Source organism: Balaenoptera ricei, chromosome 1 (assembly GCF_028023285.1).
Source record: "Balaenoptera ricei isolate mBalRic1 chromosome 1, mBalRic1.hap2, whole genome shotgun sequence".
Lineage (NCBI taxonomy): Eukaryota > Metazoa > Chordata > Mammalia > Artiodactyla > Balaenopteridae > Balaenoptera > Balaenoptera ricei.
Window position 1 is genome coordinate 7,437,277 of NC_082639.1, and position 21,264 is coordinate 7,458,540.

At 44.1% G+C, this 21,264-nt stretch overlaps 1 protein-coding gene, 1 long non-coding RNA gene and 1 pseudogene across 7 annotated transcripts in view; 2 read left to right on the forward strand and 1 right to left on the reverse strand.

Annotated features, from left to right (window-relative positions):
• Window positions 1-18,608, reverse strand: part of CLSTN1 (calsyntenin 1) — a 79,903-nt gene extending 61,295 nt beyond the window's left edge. For 2 of the 4 annotated variants that reach the window (XM_059912339.1, XM_059912348.1), the window contains exon 1: window positions 18,322-18,436. In XM_059912339.1, the coding sequence (XP_059768322.1) occupies window positions 18,322-18,412 (91 nt within the window). In that variant the 5' untranslated portion in view covers window positions 18,413-18,436. Of the gene's footprint in view, window positions 1-18,321 lie in introns of all 4 variants that reach the window. The other 2 variants (XM_059912366.1, XM_059912358.1) reach the window with 2 other exon arrangements.
• Window positions 210-827, forward strand: LOC132347908 (large ribosomal subunit protein eL18-like; annotated as a pseudogene).
• On the forward strand, window positions 18,499-20,987 carry LOC132359093 (uncharacterized). 3 transcript variants are annotated; one of them, XR_009500730.1, is made up of 3 exons: window positions 18,499-18,647; window positions 19,003-19,168; window positions 20,006-20,987. It is a non-coding gene; the product is annotated as an uncharacterized LOC132359093 (long non-coding RNA). The 3 variants fall into 3 exon arrangements; XR_009500729.1 differs by lacking the exon at window positions 18,499-18,647 and adding an exon at window positions 19,585-19,741 and having other exon boundaries at window positions 18,777-19,168; XR_009500727.1 differs by lacking the exon at window positions 18,499-18,647 and having other exon boundaries at window positions 18,777-19,168.
• Window positions 20,988-21,264: the final 277 nt, after the last annotated feature.

Genomic DNA, 21,264 nt, shown 5'->3' on the forward strand with positions numbered 1-21,264 from the left:
GGAGCCTGTGCTCCGCAACGGGAGGGGCCGCGATGGTGAGAGGCCCGAGCACCGCGATGAAGAGTGGCCCCCGCTTGCCACAACTAGAGAAAGCCCTCGCACGAACCGAAGACCCAACACAGTCAAAAAAATAAAATAAATAAATAAATAAATAAAGTAGCTATATATAAAAAAAAAAAAAAAGTAAAGGGATGCTTTCCGGACCTGGCCAAGGAGGAGGCGCCATCATGGGCGTTGACATCCGCCACAACAAGGACCGAAATGTTCGACGCAAGGAGCCCAAGAGCCAGGACATCTTCTTAAAGCTGTTGGTCAAGCTGTACAGGTTTCTGGCCAGACGAACCAACTTCACCTTCAATCAAGTTGTACTGAAGAGGTTGGTCATGAGCCACACCAGCCGGCCACCTCTGTCCCCTTCCCAGATGATTCGGAAGATGAAGCTTCCTAGCCGGGAAAGCAAGACAGCTGTGGCGGTGGGGACCATAACCAATGACGTGCGTGTCCAGGAGGTGCCCAAAGCGAAGGCGTGTTCTCTTCGAGCGAGCAGCGGCGCCCGGAGCCTCATCCTCAAGGTCGGAGGCAAGATCCTCACCTTCGACCAACTGGCCCTGGACTCCCCCAAGGGCTGTGGCACTGTCCTCCTCTCCGGTCCTCGCAACGGCCGAGAGGTGTACACGCAGGAACCCCGCACAGCCACACCAAACCCTACGTACGCTCCAAGGGCCGGAAGTTCGAGCGCGCCAGAGGCCAACAGGCCAGCCGTGGCTATAAGAACTAACCCCAGATCCTACCTTGTTATTAAAAAGATTTTGGATGCTTAAAAAAAAAAGAAAAAAGTAAAGGGATGGAGAAAGATATACTGTTAACACTAATTAAAAGAAAATATTTGCAAAGACACGTCTGATAAAGGACTGTTATCTGAAACACACCAAAAAAACTCTTAAAACTCAACAATAAGAAAACAAACAATACAATTTTTTAAATGGGCAAAAGATGTGAACATACACCTCATCAATAAAGATATACAGACAGAAAGAAAGTAATGAAAAGATGTTCAACATCATATGTCATTAAGGAATTGCAAATTAAAACAACCATGATACCACCACACACCTATTAGAATGGCCAAATTCCAGAACACTGGTAACACCAAATGCGGGCAAGAATGTAAAACAACAGGAACTGTCATTCACTGCCGGAGGGAATGCAAAATAGTACAGACACTCTGGAAGACAGTTTGGCAGTTTCTTATAAAACTAAACATATGCTTATCATGTGATCCAGCAATCGTGCTCCTTGGTATTTACCCAAATGAGTGGAAAACTTAGGTCCACACAAAAACCTGCACACGGATGTTTATAGCGGCTTTATCCATAATTGCCCAAAACTTGGAAGTAACCAAGATGTGCTTCAGTAGGTGAATGGATAAACTGTGGTGCATCCAGACAATGGAATATTACTCAGCACTAAACAGAAATGAGCTATCAAGCCATGAAAAGACATGGAGGAAACTTAAATGCATTACTGAGTGACAGAAGCCAATCTGAAAAGGCTACATGCTGTACAATTCCAGCTATAGGACATTCTGGAAAAAGCAAAACTAAGGATGGGACTTCCCTGGCGGTCCAGTGGTTAGGGCTCTGAGCTTCCACTGTGGGAGGCACGGGTTCGATCCCTGGTCGGGGAATTACATCCCACATGCATGCTGCAATTAAGAGTTCGTGTGCTGCAACTAAGGAGCTGGTGAGCCGCAACTAAGGAGCCCACGTGCCTCAACTAAGATGCAGCGCAAATAAATAAATAAATAAATAAAAACTTTCTCTTAAAAAACAAAGCAAAACTACAGAGACAGTAAAAGGATCAGTGGTCACTAGGAGTTCATGGGGATGGAGGGATGAACAGATGAGCACAGAAGATTTAGGGCAGTGAAATTACTTTGTATGATACTACAATGGTAGATACATGCCATTATACATTTGTCAAAAACCACAGAATGCACAACACTAAGAGTGAACCTTAAACTATGGACATTGACATTGTGTCAGTGTTCCTCAATTGAAATAAACATACCCTATGGTGCAGGATATTAATAATGGGGGAGGTTGTACATGTATGGGGACTGGGGTATAAGGAAACTCTCTGTACTTTCCATTCAATTTTGCTATGAACCTAAAACTGTTCTAAAAAATATAGTTTATTAATTTTTATTATTTTTTTTTGAATGCAGTGGATTCTCGAAGCATCTTAGCATTTAATTAATTCTGTGCTTCTAAGTAGATCCATGTTCCCTAAACTTATGCACCAAGGCATCCCTGCAAACGTACCAGGGGAGACATAGGATATTTTAAATTTGAAGGAAACAAGTGATACTTTGAGTCTGTCAGGTACCAGACAAACTGCTAGTTCGAGGTAGTTCACAGCTCAACATTAGATTGCAATGCATTCCTTTTTATGGTGTCACAGCTTTGCAAGGCTGAGTTTTTAGCAGTTGCTGTGACCCAAGGAAGTGGCCTGTGAAAATCAACGCAGACTAGAGAAGAAGGCATCCATGTCCGAGCTTACTTCAAGCTTTGAGAAGTTGTTGCTGTGCTCAACAGGAGCACATATCCCATGAGTAAGTTCCTGTGATTATTTTAAGATGAATTAAAAGTATTATTATATTATTTTTTCTTTCAATTTGTGTTTTTTTAAACAGCTACTAAGTTATTAGGATATAAATATTAAGATGTTAGGATATACCTATTTAGCTGTTTGGACCTAAGGAGTTAATTAAACAGAATTGCTGGGCATTTCCTTTAGCCTGAAGGCTCTGTGAAAAGATTACTGAGGCACCCAAGGTACTGTGAACAAAGAAAGTTCAAGAAGCTCTGGAGCAGACAATGAATAGAGATACATTCAGGATGTGAGTTAAGGCTAAGAGGGAAGGGTTCCAGACTCAAACATTCAAGCAGAAGAGACTTTCTGGCTGAATTGAAGGCTAATGAGATGCAGTAATAATAATCACTTAGGTTGGGTCAATACTGAAGAAGGCTGACTTCATTTATTTTATATCAAATGCTATTCAGGTTGGAGTTCAGGGTGACAAAAACCTCTAGGCTTATCTGCAAGGCCACTGTTAACTCTCCACATGGCACACTTGTTATACATTCTCTTTGAGTCCATTAAAATATAACCAAAAAAGTTTATTAATTTTTAAAAATGCTATGTTCAGGGGGCTTCCCTGGTGGTGCAGTGGTTGAGAATCTGCCTGCTAATGCAGGGGACACGGGTTCAAGCCCTGGTCTGGGAAGATCCCACATGCCGCGGAGCAACTAGGCCCGTGAGCCACAACTACTGAGCCTGCGCGTCTGGAGCCTGTGCTCCGCAACAAGAGAGGCCGCGATAGTGAGAGGCCCGCGCACCGCAATGAAGAGTGGCCCCCGCTTGCGCAACTAGAGGAAGCCCTCGCACAGAAACAAAGACCCAACACAGCCAAATAAATAAATAAAAATAAATAAATAATAATTTTTTTAAAATGCTATGTTCATTTTATGCTATGGGAATTTCACCTCAAATTTTTAAAAGGGAGGGGAGAGTTCTATGGATTTGAATTAATAAAACAGCAAACACATAAAGTATACTCTAGTGTTCTAAACACTGGCAAAATCTGTTTAATCTTATAGGGTTAAATACATAAGGGTTAAACATATAAACACCAACAGGCTCCTTATCTCTGTGTGCCTGAGTTTAGGTACTATTATCTGCCTTTTACAGAGGAAGAAACTCAGGCACACAGAGATTAAGGAGCCTGTTGGTGGGCACCCAGCACGGGAATAGCAGAGCTGGGATGTGAACCCCAGTAGTTGGCTGGAGAGTCCATGTTCTTCGCCATTCCACGACACTCCTAGGGCGCCAGCACTTATTCTGTGGGGATCCAGAGGCAGAACCAATACCAAGGTCTTTCTGACACGGAAGGCTGCCCTCCAAAATGGAAGGAGTTCCCCGATTAGATGAGTTCCAGCGGGGACTGGTCAACTGATGTCAGTGCTCAGACAGAGAGGATCACATCCAAAGCTGCACGAGATCATTTCTAAAGCTCCTGTCATATCCAAGACTGATTCCAGCACAGTGTGCAGATTTCTGAGATATTTGCATAAAAAAGTGATACAAAATTTAAAAGTGTAACTTTGTCAATACAATGTACCCTTTCTTCAGAATTTTTAAAACTCTACTCCAATTTTATCATCTACCCTGACTCAACTGCACATGAAACGTTCATAACAAATCACCCAAATTTATGCTTTCTGAATATTATTTATTATAGAGAGAAACAGGGTTAAAGATACTCTTGGCTGGCCTCCACTATGTTTCCTACTTTTCATATTCTGAGCTATAAAAATATCATACTGATAATAACAATAACAACTTCACTCGTTTCCCTCTATGGTAAAATGGGTTGATTAAGCTAAATGAAATTAGATTTCTAAAATACCTTCCCTTCTAGAATTCTAGCCATATTAATGCAGAAACTGATTTTTTAAGATAGATTAGGAGATTTTTTTAAATTTAGTGGTTTAAAAGTACTTAACGTTCTAATGCAATGATATTCAAGTAACCAGACATTATTTAAGTGGAAAGACAAATTGCCAGATTTTAAAAGTAAAGGACTTCATTGGGTTATTTGTATGGAAACATGTTAATATAAATGTTTCAGACATTAAAAAAAAAAAAAAAAAAAAGTAAAGGACTTTATCATAAAAGGGGAGACGACCTCTCAAGAGGAAACCGAATTTATGGAATGTAGTCTAGCTAAGAACTAGCTCACTGGTCACCAAGGGAAATGCAGAAACAACCAACCAACCATTCCCCACCAAGACAAACAGGACACGTACACGCCCATGCACAACTCACTCCAGATTCTGAGAAAACACCAAAAGATTTTTCAGGAAAATAAATCAGACTTCTTCTATTGTTGTAGTTATAAAAAACATTTTTACAATAAAATCAGCCATTTAAAGGTCTCAAAAGGGCCATCATGTGAGGAAAAACAAAGATAGTAATCTCTTTTTTTAAGTATTGCATCTTTTTTAAAAAGATAATTTTTCCCCAGATCTCATCCTACAGAAAATACTAATGAGTAATTGTACACTACCAAAGAAAAAGCCCAAATAAATCTGATTTTAACATCTACTTATACTTTGTCACCTATTCTTGCCTTCTCCCTCATTAAAAACGTGTCCTACAGTGAAATTAAAAAGAAAACCAACGTAATAATCCACAAGCACACAAGATGCTGATTCAATACTGACTGCCCACTTGTAAGAGTCCCTCGCTGGCTGCGGAATGTGCTGCACACAATAGGCAAATCCAGGTCTATAATGAGGGCTGTAACTCCAATCCCATCTTCCACACTCAAGAAAGCAAGTGACAATGTAAATAAGAGACAGGATTATAGGAGTAAGTGAATTAACTCTAATTACTCTCTTTCTTAAAGTACATCATTTGCAAGCTTTGCTTTGTTGCTTCAAATATTATTTAGAAGCAAAATACTGCTGACATATTCCCCAACTGTATTTTGACACTGACATCAACCACTGCCCTAGAGCAGCAGTTATCAGAATGTGGTCTGAAGACTCTTGAGGGGACGGGGGGGGGCGGGGGGGCGGGTCCCCAAGCCTCCCTCTTCCAGCTACGTGTCTTTGTGAGGCCAGATTTTCTTCACCTACTTCAACCAATCATCAGGCAGCAACAGGTTGAATGCAGAATCCCACTGCCTGTGGTTAAGAATCCGCCTGCCAATGCAGGGGACACGGGTTCAATCCCTGGTCCAACAAGATCCCACATGCCACGGAGCAACTAAGCCCGTGCACCACAATGAAGAGTAGTCCCCGCTCGCCACAATTACAGAAAAGCCCATGCGCAGCAACGAAGACTGAACACAGCCCCCACCAAAAAAAAAAAAAGAATCCCACTGCCTTCTCTTCAGCCCACATTAAGAGATAACAAAAATGTAAAGCAATGCCAGTCTTCCTACTAAATTGTTTTTTGTTTTGGAATATGTTGTTATTTTTAGTCAAAAATATGTCGTTACCATCTAATGAGTTATTACTGCTATTTTAAATTAATAATTAAATATTTTAATAGGTTCTCAGTTTAATTTCTAATAGAGTAATTTTGATAGATAAAACCCACATAAACACAAGCTCTTTGAGGTCCTCAGTAATTTCTGAGAGCACAGGGGTCCTGAGTCTAAACAGTCTGAAACTCCTAAAGGACTAGTTAAATAGATCCCATTATATCCTTCTAATGGATTATTATACCCACCATACCTAGGACAAATGTTTAATGAATGACACTGAGAGAGTTATGAAACACTCTGAATAAAATAAACTCATTTTGTTTAAAACTTTGGCTACGTAGATAAATTTTTACAAGGGGGAAAAAAAACTAGAGATATGTACAAAAGTGTTAAGACTAAGGATCTCAAAGGCAGTATTTTCGGTCACTTTAACTTTTTCTTTTTCGTACTGACTTGTATTACGGTGGGTGGGGGGACAGCCTGGAGTAGCATCTCCCGAAGTGTGTTCTATGGAACGCCAGCGCCACAGCACGCTCCGGGCAGAGTCCACGGTCAACTCACCTGGGTAAATGCTGATTATACCCCCGCGCAGCGATTCTTCCACACACACGACTACACTAAAGGTTCTGAGAAGTCCTACAGTAATGAAACCTGTTTAACAGCATTTCCCAAAGTTAGGTGACCAACAGACACCTGTTACCAAATAACACCTATCCATGTAACATCCTTAGGGAAACACTGCCTTAGCAATCAACGTATCCTATATAACAGTTTGAAGAGGAAGCCTACAACTGATCCTTTATCATCACTGTTAGAAATCACCATGTCACCATTATTTAGAAAGGATGACCTCTAGTAAATGACACCTACAAATCCAATTGAGAACTTGGGGGGTTATGTCAAATACATTTTTTTACATTTGCTTTAGTAAAATAATTCTACAAAGGTATAAATTTAATTCATATAGATTCAGGGACTTGAAAAATTCAAGGAAAGCTTTTATTATTATTATTTTTTTTTTTGGTCACACTGCATAACATGCGGGATCTTAATTCCCCAACCAGGGATCGAACCTGTGCCCCCTGCAGTGGAAGCACGGAGTCCTAACCACTGGAACGCCAGGGAAGTCGCAAGGAAAGGTTTTACTTACTTCTTAAAAATACTTATTTATTTGGCTGCACCGGGTCTTAGCTGCAGCATGCATGTGGGATCTAGTTCCCTGACCAGGGATCGAACCATGGGCCCCCTGCACTGGGAGTGTGCAGTCTTAACCACTGGACCACCAGGGAAGTCCCCCAAGGAAAGGTTTTATTTTTTTTTCAAAGGAACCCAACCATGACAATTCCATTCATTCATTCATTCATTCATTCATGGCTGCATTGGGTCTTTGCTGCTGCGTGCAAGCTTTCTCTAGTTGCGGCGAGCGGGGGCTACTCTTTGTTGCGGTGCACTGGCTGCTCGCTGCAGTGGCTTCTCTTGTTGCAGAGCAGAGGCTCTAGGCACGCGGGCTTCAGTAGTTGTAGCAGGCGGGCTCACTAGTTTTGGCTTGCAGGCTCTAGAGCGCAGGCTCAGTAGTTGTGGCGCAGGGGCTGAGTTGCTCCGCAGCATGTGGGATCTTCCCGGACCAGGGCTCAAACCCGTGTCCCCTGCACTGGCAGGCGGATTCTTAACCACTGCGCCACCAGGGAAGCCCCGGAAAGGTTTTAAATAGCAATTCTTAAGTAAAATTTTCTTTGATGAAAAACATTCAGTACATCGGACCGTAAGTCATTCGTTTAAACAATGCACAGCAGTGAGTATTCCCTTGAAGGGGTGACCTGCACGTACAGGCAGTTCCCAACGTGGCTGACACTCCGCCTGCTGGGGGCCTGCTACACCCCTGCCTCTCCTCCACCCCGGCCACCCCAGGCAGTGCTGCCACCTGGGCACCAGGGGGCTTGCTGGCCCGGGTCTCCTCTCTTCCGCTGCCTCTTTCTTTTTTGGGATCGCAATGAACAGGCCTCACTCCCTCGGTTTCCTCTCACAGGCTGGGCCACTCAGATTATCAGGCTCCTAGTCCTCGACCTTTCTCTTCCTTGAGGCTCTTCATTCCAGGCCTAAGCCAACACGCCTCACACATTCTTTGAAGCTGCTCTACTACTCCAAGACCTACTTACCACAAAACGGGAACCAGCATTTCGTTGGTTTATATAATGATTAATATTATAATGCTGTGTGTGGGCTGTGTTTTACTGCAAATTTGCCTGATTTTCAACTCGTAATGAGTAAACTGGTTTCTGACCATCACTTTTGGAGCTTTAAGCAGTTTGTAACAATGTTTCCAGGGGAAAATATAACTTGAGTTCCAATCTGAATTCCTAATTCCAATCTGAATTCCAGGGGAAAATATAACTTGAGTTCCAATCTGAATTCCTAATAGAGTGATACGAATCGCCTTTTCAGGTCATCTGGGAATCAGAAATGGGTCCCAGGAAACAATACATCAAGACAAAGCCAGGTTAAGGCAGCTGAAGAACAGGCACTAGAAGACAGCACAGAGCTGGGGTAGTCTCACCTGGGCTGAGTTCCCCTGACCCAGGCAACCTGAGCTCAGAGAAATAAAATGTGCCTGAGCATTTCAGGAGACAAGATTTCAATCTGACCAGAACCAGACACGGACTGACTTTTGTTAGCCGCCACTGGGGGTTTCCTCAGGTGCCAGGGTTCCACCACCGCCCACTGCACCAGCTTGCCTCAGTTTACCTGTACTTGGGTTTCCAAAAGATAAGCAGGTACAGTCAGGACTGCTCTATTCGAAGGCAAAGCTTCTGCTCCAAATCCCCATCGGCTCTCCTATACCCCTGAGATGAGTTTCTAGATAAAACAGAAACTTCAGGAAACACTTTTAGCCTTCTCCCTTCAGGCTTAAACAACCGAAGCCTGGCCTGAGTGGCCCATGTTTGCTGTCTCATCGCCCCTGGTTCACTCTGTCCATCAGCACTGAAAACCACATAAGCATACACCATTTTAATAGAAAAGAAAAAAATGCAGTGAAGACATACTTGCCTTATGCATTACCTTTTAAAAGTAGTGATAAATATATCAAACCTTTCAATACTCAGAAAGGACTAATTCTAGAAAAAAATAGGGTCAATAAACTTTATTAACTGAATAAGTAAATATATATTAATTACTGGCACTTATGACCTTTCTAAAACATTTCATCAAACAAGTATTAATGTTGCAGTTATTATTAACTGAAGTCACCATTGGGGGAGAGGCTATGTTATTAAATTACCCCACTGGTACATCTTCCTCCAATTAGAAAAGGTTTTAAAACGTCAGATTTCATATCAAAAAGCATTTAATTCATTTTCCATTCTAGGCTTTGAATGTTTCTAAGATACAAGTTGCTTCCCTTAATTAAGCAAGAGAAGGCTTCGTACACTTGGGCATGGACCTTTTAAAACCCCTGCCAAATGAAAGTGTTGTATTCAGGAATCATGTGCAGATATTAATGGATATTTACAAACAACTCAGAAGCAAGATCAGAAACGTTGCCAACTTGGGGCTTTATAATTCAGGCTGAGGGATTATCAAGCGACCCTACCATTAACACAGCACTAGCACATGAGGTGCTCAAAGGCTGAGAATGGTTGCTGCCTACCTTTCAGTCCTCCCACCACCGTTCTTCATGACTGTGGCCCAAAGTGAGAGCGGCCTGGGGAGAAAATTAAATTCAAGCCAGTGCATTTTGCTACTTACTAGCTACTCTGATAAACACGTGAAACGCATGGCAAAAAAAAAAAAGATTAGGGATTACCCAAGAATTTTAATTATTTCCGTTATCCTTGTTACTAATTCCATGAGTAATAGGAAACTGGCATGAATTAGTCAAGGCTTTTTAAAGGTAAATATAATCTGCTTGACAGAAAGGCTTTAATCCCCCAAATCAAAAGCTACCCCGTTCCTCAATTAGCCTCTACCTCCCATGTGCTCGCACTGACTATTGTGAACTGAGTATGCGCTGTCCTTCGCCAGGTGCTGGGGGACAGAGCACAGGGTGCAGTCTCCACCCCGAGGCCACCAGTGATTAAGTCTTCCGGTGGCAGGAGGGGGTGCATCAGCGGGGAGGTGCCGCTGAGGAGGGCTGGGCCTCAGCTGCTTCATCTGAGAGGTGCCCAGAGGACCAAGGGCTCTGGCTAAAATCTCATGGTCAGGCCCACATTCTATTAATACTCTGGCCACATTAAGTCTATCAATACTCAGGACCAGCTTCCTGGGCGTGCCGGGCCCCATGCTTGGTTTAATGCTCTGCTGCCATCTTGAAATTCCTAATAATTTTTGAACAAAGGAGCCCCACACTTTGACTATGCAGCTGGTCCTATCAGTATTCATCATTAACTACGTCTGAGACACACAAAATTAAATGTGACTGGATTCTGCATTTCAGATGGAATAAATTTTGCTCTTTAAAAGCCACTTATTAGACAATCTCATACAAATCATTCTCAAGTTTTACACTATGTACAATTTGAGTTTATGACCTTCAATTTTTTTTTTCTTGGTGGTCCTTAAAATGAAAGTACTGTATTAATACTTTTAAGATTTAGGAAGAGCTCAGAATAAATATGTCTTCACTATACTTTAAGCAGGTATTAAAGATGACATTCATTTTTCCTGTTTTAAAATCCACTTGCAATCTAAAGACATTTCTTTTTTTTTTTTTTTTTTTTTTTTAAAGAAATTCTTTTTTTTTTAATTTAATTTATTTATTTATTTATTTCTGGCTGTGTTGGGTCTTCGTTTCTGTGCGAGGGCTTTCTCTAGTTGCGGCAAGTGGGGGCCACTCTTCATCGCGGTGCGCGGGCCTCTCACTATCGTGGCCTCTCCCGTTGCGGAGCACAGGCTCCAGACGCGCAGGCTCAGCAATTGTGGCTCATGGGCTTAGTCGCTCCGCGGCATGTGGGATCTTCCCAGACCAGGGCTCGAACCCGTGTCCCCTGCATTGGCAGGCAGGCTCTCAACCGCTGCGCCACCAGGGAAGCCGTAAAGACATTTCTAAGTGTTTTATACTATGAATTGAAGATTGGGTAAATAACAAACAGTTTAATTAAAGAATAAATCAAAGGACCAGACAAACTAATTTACTTTAACAAAGTACTTTTTAGCCAATTAGTATTAACAAAAATGTAATGAATGAAGAAATGTCATTTGCTAAACTAGTCATAGTTTAAGAATTCTAGTGTTTCTTACAATTCCTTTCATAAAGTTAAGCCCTAGATATTTACTCTGCTGTGACTAGGGTGTCCCCCAATCACTGGGTCTGCAGCATTGTACTAGCTCATTCCTCAGACCACAGGCAGAAATCAGGGCCTGGGGGATGGATGCTTGGCCACAGATGCTCTCAGCCTTTCTTCAAGTGAGAGGTGACAAAAACAAAGAGCTGCATGGCTGGGTGCCTGCAAAGGTTTGAGGGATTGATAAGATTTAGTCCTAAGGAAAGCTGACTGAAGTCCCAAACAATGTTTTGAAGAAAACGGTTTCTTTGTGAGCTAGCAAGTGCCCAGGCTGAATGATCAATTGTCAGGGACGTGTGAAGAAATGTCTCTTTTACAGGGAAGGCTACTTAAGTGCAGAGGACAGACCTTTCAAAGCTCCTTTCAACTCAAAGTCTAAGGTCCTGGGTAGAAATGATATGGGAGATGGGGGTGAAGGAAGGAGTTGGTCAGATGAAATGCCAATTTATCCCGAGTAGGAAAAAAAATCAGCAACTTAAAACTGTCATAAGAAAACACTTAGGGGCTTCCCTGGTGGCGCGGTGGTTAAGAATCCGCCTGCCAGTGCAGGGAACAGGGGTTCGAGCCCTGGTCCGGGAAGATCCCACATGCCGCGGAGCAACTAAGCCCGTGTGACACAACTACTGAGCCTGCGCTCTAGAGCCCACAAGCCACAACTACTGAAGCCCGCGCGCCTAGAGCCTGTGCTCTGCAACAAGAGAAGCCACCTCAATGAGAAGCCCGCGCACCGCAACGAGGAGTAGCCCCTGCTCTCCGCAACTAGAGAAAGCCCGCGTGCAGCAACGAAGACCCATCCAAAAAAATAAAATAAATAAATTAAAAAAAAAAAAAAAACACTTAGACAACTGTGAAATATGTATCTACTTAAAAAGATGCCCCTGGGAGTGATTATGGAGGTCAAGAGTGAATGTAGAATGGTGCAGCTACTCCGGAAAACAGTTTGGTACCTCCTCAAAACGTTAAACATAGAGTTATAAGACTCAGCAATTCCACTCCAGTTATATACCCAAGAGAACTGAAAATGTATGTCCACACAAATATATGTCCAAGAGAACTGCACATGCATGTTCACAGCAGCATTATTCATAGTAGCCACGAAGTGGAAAACAACCCAAATGTCCGTCAACTGATGAATGGATATATAAATAAAACGTGGTTTATCCACATAGTATGGAATATTGTCTTAGTCTCTCTGGGCTCTATAACAAAATACCATAGACTGGGTGGCTTATAAACAACAGAAATTTATTTCTCACAGTCCTGGAGACTGGGAAACCCAAGATCAAGGTGCCAGCAGATGCAGTGTCTGGTGAGTGCCCATTTCCTGGTTCATAGCCATCTTCCCATTGTATCCGCCGCTGGCAGAAGAGGCAAGGGAGCTCTCTGGGGTCTCTTGCACAGGGGCACTGATCCCATTCGTGAGGGCTCCACCCTCATGATCTAATCACTTCCCCAAAGCCCCCACCTCAAAATACCATCACATTGGGGATTAGGTTTCAACATATGAATTTTGGAGGGAAACAAACATTCAGTCTATAGCAAATATTATTCAGCCATAAGATGGAATAAAGCACTGATACCCACTACAATATGGATAGATCCTGAAAACATCATGCTAATTGAAAGAAGCTAGTCACAAAGGCCACATATTATAATGATTCCACTGACATGAAATGTCCAGAACAGGCAAATCCATGGAGATAGGAAGTAGATTAATGGTTGCCAGGGGGGAATGGGAAAAAGGCAAATTTGGAGTGATTGCTAAGGGATATGGGGTTTCTTTTGGGGGTGATGAAAATGTGCTGCAATTAGATACTGGGGATGGTTGCACAACTTTGTGAATATACTAAAATCACTGAACTGCATACTTTAAAAGGGTGAATTTTATGGTATGTGAATTATATTTCAATAAACCTGTTTTTCAAATTAAAAAAGAGTGGATGCAGGAAAGGAAAGTCTTCTTTTGCCCTAAAACAATAAGTTCCAGAAAGTACAGATCAAGGTAGACTTGAAGAGTAGCAGACTTGATAAAACAGTTCTTGTCACGAGAGAATGAGACCGGTTCAAAACATATTCGTGGGCTTCCCTGGTGGCGCGGTGATTAAGAAACCACCTGCCAATGCAGGGGACACAGGTTCGAGCCCTGGTCCGGGAAGATCCCACATGCTGCGGAGCAACTAAGCCTGTGCGCCACAACTACTGAGCCTGTGCTCTAGAGCCCGCAAGCCACAACTACTGAAGCCCGCGTGCCTAGAGCCCGTGCTCTGCAACAAGAGAAGCCACCGCAATGAGAAGCCTGCGCACCGCACGGAAGAGTAACCCCCCTCCCTGCAACTAGAGAAAGCCCGCGCGCAGCAACGAAGACCCAACGCAGCCAAAAATTATAAAAAAATAAAATAAAATTAAGACGTAACTGCTGCAAAGAAAAATTCCAGGAAAAAAAAATTCATGTCCGACCAAAGGTAAAAAAGAAACACACGCCTCTTCCTCTACCATGCCACCGCATACTTCTCACTGGGGTTCTGGAATAGAAGGAGGTTAACTTTCAGATATATCTTATTGGTTTTTAAGAAGTTCTAAATTCCATGACTTTGAAGTAATTGAATCTTTGCCTAGAACTTTAAAAATAAAAAAGCCTTAGCAACAGATCTTGTGGAAGTTTTTAATCTAATATCATCCTACAGCTAAATGAGAAAATGAACAAAAATCTCTCTAAAACATAGGGAAGAAAGGACCTATCAAATAGGGGACAACTGGATGCTGTGCCCCAACTCCTAGGTGGTGGTGACTCTATGGAAAAACGGGCACCTTGCATCAGGCTGACATGCGGGCAGGGCAGGACTGTCATAGTCTGAAGGTTCCTAACTCTGGCCTTTGCATAGCCTCTACTGGTGTCAAAATGTCACTTCTGAGGGTTCGAGGTTTTTTAAACAGCGCAAGAACATGACACTGCATAAATCATTTCCACCAACTTTGAATCTACATTCTGGAGACAGAATAGCTCTACTAAAATCTAATATCACAAATCAATATCTTAAATTTCAATTATAAAAGATAAATTTCTTAAGTACCCCTGCTCATACCAAATCATGACCGAAGTATATTTTTAAGAACGTAATGATCTAAAACCTCAATTAATCAGAAGGGGTGAGAAATAAGACTCGATGATTTTCAGAATAACCAAATCTCCTATTTTGTTTCAACTCTTATAAGTGAAAACTCTATCCAAAAAATTACATTTTTCTATCTTAGAAAGCAGTAACGAAAATAATTCAATCCTTTTCTTTCATGTCTTAAATATTTAATATCCTTCAGGTTCCTCATTTTAAACGTTAAGAATTGGTTTAGTAAGCTTAATCAAGTCCTAAAACTGGTATCATGGAATTATAGCATTTTCTAATTCCAATACAAAAATAATGTTATCATATTTCATAAAAAATTCATTTATTGGTCATATTCCTCATACCTAAAACTTAATTAACTGCTTTTTTTGGCTCAAAAATCAAATAGTACTGACCCAGATAATGTATTATATGAATGCCTAAAACTTCCTTTTTAAAAAGAATTTCTAGGAAACTGTTTGGTCTTATGCTTTCTTTCCTGAAAGTAGTACACAGCCAAAAGCTGGATTCCAGTTAACTGAGTGCTCCAGTTAATCGAGTCACAGCTCTTAAATCGGAATACATTCAGGATTATTAATATTTTATTATTTCTTTAGCAGTTATAGGTCTCGTGAAATAAATTTACTTTCAGCAATAGAAATGTTAAATTAAGTGTAATATTTAGGTCTACAATAAAATTATTTTTCCTCAAAGTTGCTTGTGAAAAACAAGGTAAAAAATTAAGCTTTCCCAAAAAGCTGAGAATTACAGTTTTTTTGAAAAATGAACTCCAAGTGGTAGCCACAGAGCTACAGCCATCAAAGGCTGATACAGACTTTTATGATCTAATACTCCAATGCTGCAACCAACATAATGAATCCTTGAAAAATTATCTACTAATGAAGTCTTATATCCGTGTTGTAGAATTCAAGTTCCTTTATACTCTGTCTGTGATGCTTTTCCCAGTACGTAACACTTATCTGTCAGGTAAAAATCAGGATGTAAAAACACTATGCTGCCTAAACTGGAACACAGTTATACATTCATTCACAAAACACTGAGTGCCTACTGTGTGCGGATACATATGTGAACAATACAGACCAAAATACCCTTCCACTTTGGGGCATATGTTCCAGTGAGGGGAGACAGGCAATCAACAGAATAAGTAAATAACAGAGCGTGTTAGAATGGGGTAAGTGCTATGGAGAAAAGAAAAAGTGAAGCAGGGGAGGGAGGATTCAGGGGTTCAGAGAGATGAAATTTCAACCAGGATGGTGAGCAGAGGCTCCACTGAGAGGTTTGTGTGCAAACAGAAAAGTAACAATGAATGTTATTTATTTGGTTTTGAAATGCATTACAAGATTGCATTTATTGGGCTTCCCTGGTGGCACAGTGGTTGAGAATCCGCCTGCCAAGGCAGGGGACACGGGTTCGAGCCCTGGTCCGGGAAGATCCCACATGCTGCGGAGCAACTAAGCCCGTGAGCCACAACTGCTGAGCCCGCATGCCACATCTACTGAAGCCTACGCGCCTAGAGCCCGTGCTTCTCAACAAGAGAAGCCACTGCAATGAGAAGCCCGCGTGCAGCAACGAAGACCCAACACAGCCCAAAATAAATAAATAAATAAATAAAATTTAAAAAAGATTGCATTTATTTTTATTTAATATTCATATAAGCTTTCTATTTTCTCTATTTCAGTTTTCTACTTCCTGATCACTGACGGACTGGAGAGAAGGAAGGCAGTATAGGGCATGCCAAGGAAATTTCTCCTAATATTTTAGTTTACTTGATTTTTTTTGAGAACTACAGCTACAATTAAAGTGAAATTTAGGGTTCTCCATAAAACAACGAATTAATAGTCAAAATGGAATTTATATTACAAAACCTCACATTCTCTCCTTGTTTATACGTTATCTTTCCCCCATTATTTTTAGAGCTAGCTACAGTATGAATGAACAGCAGTTACTAATGTCACACTGTCTTGCAGGATTAAAAATTCAGGTATTAGTTGAAACGATTATCTTTTACAATTAGCCCACAGAAAGTGTCTCCACAAACTGCCTATTTAAATACAAAATTTATTTGTAACATCTCAAAATGAAATCGTTTTATTAGCATTTCATAGAACATTCATGAGACGTTTTCTAACCTGCAAGCTGGAAAAAAAACAACAAATGCAATAGAATAACGGATGTTTAAAATGTGTTTTTATTTGGAAGACTAAGATTCTTAAGCATTATAAATGCACCAAGAAAAGCTTAGAGAAAGTTAGCAAATTACAAAGGACTCAAGCCCTCAACACGTCTTTCACATAAGATTTCTGTTAGTTTGCCATAATGAAGACATTTGATAGCTGAAATCTTCAGTAATGCTAATGGGCTAATTAATTAGCCCATTTGCTAATTCAATAATGAACACCAAATGAAGGTGAATGGACAAACTTAAGAAAATGTGGATTTTAACAAGAAATATTATCACTGACTAAACTAAATATACTTGAACTGTTCCCAAAATACCCAATCCAAGCACATATTTTTAAGCTGTGTGGGTTTTCCCCAAGAGAAGCAAACTTTGACATTTTTTCTTGGATATATTAGACTTACAAACCTCCATCCCACATCTGGAAAGAACATTCCAAACTTACCTTGATGTAAAATCAAACTGAGAGCAATTAGATACTTAGTGACTGAGACCTGAATTTGACAGAGTCGAAAGAATGTTAGAAATGAAATAAATGAAAGAAGTATTCAAAGTTTATCATCCTGGATGTGAAGAAAGGAACATATACAACAAAAGATGCACTTGCCTCTCCTGCCCTTTCATTTGTGAACACCATACTTCTCTTGATATGTCATGCCCAGAAAGAGAAAATGGTAATTCTTTAAAAAGCTTTGCTAAATTGAAATATGACCATTTCATTTGGCCTTCCATCAACCCTTCCTCTCTCAAATTTTTTGATTTAAAAAATCAGAAGGATAGATCCAAGTACTCTATAGACTACACCTAGATTACTTTGCTCCAAGGCCGAGGAAAATGTTTATGATTCCAAGATCCACTCGGAAGCATATATCTGCAATGCGTAAGCTTTTCGTTGGCAAGATCAGTCAATATCAGAGAGCGTATAACGCTGAAAAGGTTAAGTGGTTGAAGGTTAAAACAACAACAAAACAATCGATTCACTAAGAAATATGTTTTTGCCAAGTAACCATAAAATAATTTCGGCCCTAAGGAATCAAAGAGGGGTTTCTCGTTTCTGCACGACCTAAATTACTGTCAGAAAAACTGCACCAAGGCGTCGGGGGTGGAGAAGAGGAAGATTTCTGACACCGGGTGAGACGACGGTCGTAAACCTCATCACAATTTCACCTCTGGGTGAAAGGTGGGAGGGGAGCCAGAAGTTTCAGCCTCGGCTCGTTCGAAAACAGACGTTTAAAAGACCCTGGAAGGAGGCGGAAAAGGGCGAAGACGCCGCGTCCGCGGTAGAGCAGCAGCAGATAATCGGGATCTGGGAAAAGGACGCGGAGGAGTGGGCGCTTATGTAAGCGCACACCAAAAATTGTGCGTGCACCCCCGGCCTGATGCACATCTCGGCACACAACACACGTACCCGATATCTCACCCCAGGGATGCCGCCCCAGCCTGCGGGCGCTGCCGAGGAAGACTGACCGACGCTTCGGCCCTTCTGCACGTCCCCCCACATCCGCGCAGCCACCAACCCGGCGAGGGTGCGATGGGGGCGGCCAGCTTCCCCCCGGCGCCTGCAGCGCGCGCCCACAGCCTCTTGCACCCCGACCCAGAGCCGCGCGCCGGGCTCCGAACCCCGCGTCCCGACCCGGCTCCCGGCGCTCAGCCCCCGCGTCCCTACCCGGCCCCGACGCTTACCTCGCGCGGCCCAGACCCCGCCGCCGCACAGCAGCCCGGCCAGCAGCAGCCAGGCGGCCGGGGCCAGCGCGGGAGCAGGGCGGCGCAGCATCGCTCCGGCTCCCGGCGCCGCGGCCCGCCCGAGGCGGGAGCGGCAGGGACGCGCGCGGGGCGCCGAGCGGGGCTCTCGCGGCCCGGGGCCGGCTGCTTGGCGCCGCGGCGAGCACCGGGGTCCGAGGAGGCGCCGCCGCCGTGACGCTGGGCCGCGCGCGCCCTCCCCTCGGCGCAGGCAGCGCTTCGCTGGAGGCAGCAGCAGCAACTAAGATGGCGGCGGCGCTCTCTCTCGGGTCCGGCGAGGGTACCCGGCCGGGGGCGGGGTGGCGGCGGGAGGGGCGGGGAGGGGAGCGACGGCGAGGCGCGCGCGCGGCGCCCCGGGGAGCGCGCGGGGCGTGGGGTGGGGGCGGGGCGCGCGGGCCTCCGAACCCGCCGGCGGGGCCTGGAGCGCGCGCCCGCGGGGCCGCGTCGGGGGTTGCGCTCCAGAGAGGCTGGGAGAGGCCCCGGGGGCTGCACCCCCCCTGTCGGCTGCCGCAGCCGAGGGCATCAACTCCTCATCCCCACGCGCGCTCACAGGCCCCGGAGCCGAGCGAGAGCTACCCTGGGGCCCGTGCCTCCCCTTTCTCCCCTTCCCAACCCCACCCCAAGGAGTGCAGACCCCGCTGGAGGGTGCAGCCCAGGGCCACTGAGCGCCAACACCCTGCGCCACTTCGAGCAAGTCACGTCGCCTCCCAGAACCTCGGTGCCCTCTTCTGCCAAGTGGCGGTGATGAGAGGGAGCTTGCGGGGTCGTGAAAGGTATTCGAGGAGACGAGGTTAGCGAAACGCGCTTTGTAAACAATCAAGGGCTGCGCAGCACGTGCTGCAGTGGTTCCAGCGCTGGGAGGGAGCTTGCTTGTCCCAAGTCTGTCCTGAATTTGTAACTCAAGATTCCTCCATTTGCTGAAGAAATCCGTTTGTGGCTTTTTAAAGGCGGGTTGTGCAGGTGACCCTTTCTAGATCTTAGTGTGATGCTAACAGTCCCTTAGAAATGCAGAAATCCAAATGGATGAAGAAGGGTCCCTTCAGGGCTCTTGGGTCCTCCTCTTTTCTTCCTGTCCTGGGGTCCCTACCTCCCCCCGACCCCTGGGGGCGCCTCACACTAGAGGAAAGGACCAGAACAGTCATGGATGGTCTCCTGAGTGCCAGGCACTGTGCCCTATGAGCCGACTTTATTGGCTTCATTTTGCAGAGAAGGAAACCAAGGCGAAATGACTTCCCTAGTTGAAACAAATACTGCAAAAAGATCAGCCCTCAAGGATAGGGCTGGCATTAAGGAGACACCCACAGCAAAGGTTAAACAACGATAAAATGTTAATTATTCAAGACTGCTGGAAGAGCTATTAAAGGTGATTCACCGCACGGTGATCGTCTTGGCCCTGTTTGCTGAGCGGGTCTGGCCGGCTGGTGGGCTTTGTGGAGACCAGCTTGGGCTGGGGTGAAGGAGGGTGGGCAGGCAGCCTGGGAGGCTGGGAGGAGAATGAGTCACTCAGTTTGTGGAGAGCAGAGGACTTATTTAGGAGAGTAGTGGGTGAGGAGCTCAAAAAGGTAGATCAAAGCCATTGTGAGGTGCCTTAAATGTCAGGATGAGGGATTTGGACCTAATCCTACAGGCCACCGGAAGACCTTGGACAGCAGTGAACAGAGGTGTGATGTGACCTTGGAGGGAGTTTCAAAGCAGCCTGCGATGGAATATGCTCTTCCCTGTCCTTTGTCCCTCAAAGTCATCCTCCACCAAAGCCTGAAGACTCCACATCTCATCCCCCTGCCCATCCCGCCCCTGAGTCCAAGAGGACTAGACTCCCTTGGGTAGACCCCTCCCCCCGGCACCTGCCTAGCCCCTGCCATCTCCAAGCCATGCCCCCCACTCCTTCTCGCCAGCACTGCAGAGTCATCCTCTCTGGGTGTTGCTATTGCTTCCGGGCCTTCCTGGTTCCCAGTGGCTCCCTGCTGCCACCTCATCAGGCCCAGACAGCTCTGCTGGGCTTCCCACCCCTCATGCCTGGGCCCCACCCAGCTGACCTCAGGGCCCACTGTCTCACCACTCTCTGAGTTCAAGTTCATTCCTTCCCAGGGGCAGCATCACATGGCACACCATCCCCAACCTTTGCCCTGAGCCTCAGGTCCTACCAGTGTACTTTCTGGGCTGCCTCCTCCAGGAAGTCCTCTGGACTATCAGGCCCTCGCTCCCCAAACCCACATGCTCTTAACCCAACAATCCAGGCTTCATAATCTGCTACTTTGTGCTGATTGACTACTCCACGTGTGTCCTCTTCTTCTCCACACTATTCTAGTGGGAAGGACCCAGATGGTACAGTCAGACAGCACTGGATGGGAATTCTGGCTTCTGCTACTACGAATGACCTTGGACAAGTTACAGAACCTTCTGAATCTCTTTCCTCACCTGTGAAATGGGATAATGATACCTATTTCCTAGAGTTGTGAGAATTAAATGAGATGATGCAATTAAAGTGCCTCCTAGAGACTAATATACAATAGGTCTAAACCTATGGTAGTTTATTCTTTTCCTTCGAGCTCCTAGTGTACTGCTGAACATACAGTAGGTCCTCAATAAACACTCGGTGATGAACTAAATGAATTGCTGTGTTAGTTTTTTATTATTATTATGCAGATCACATCTCAGAGAGTAAAAAGCATAGCCTGTAGGTTTCCAGGGACCTTGGAGATTTACAAAACATAAAATCAGAAAGGCATAATCTCAGAACTATGTTTTGAGTCACTAGGCTGATGCCAAGAGGGAAAATGTATTCAGTTCTATAAGCAACACAAACTAAAGCTCTTTGGTGTCTGGAATCCTGATCCCTTTATCTTCTCACCCACTCTGTCCCTTCGAGAACCAGAGAGATAGAGC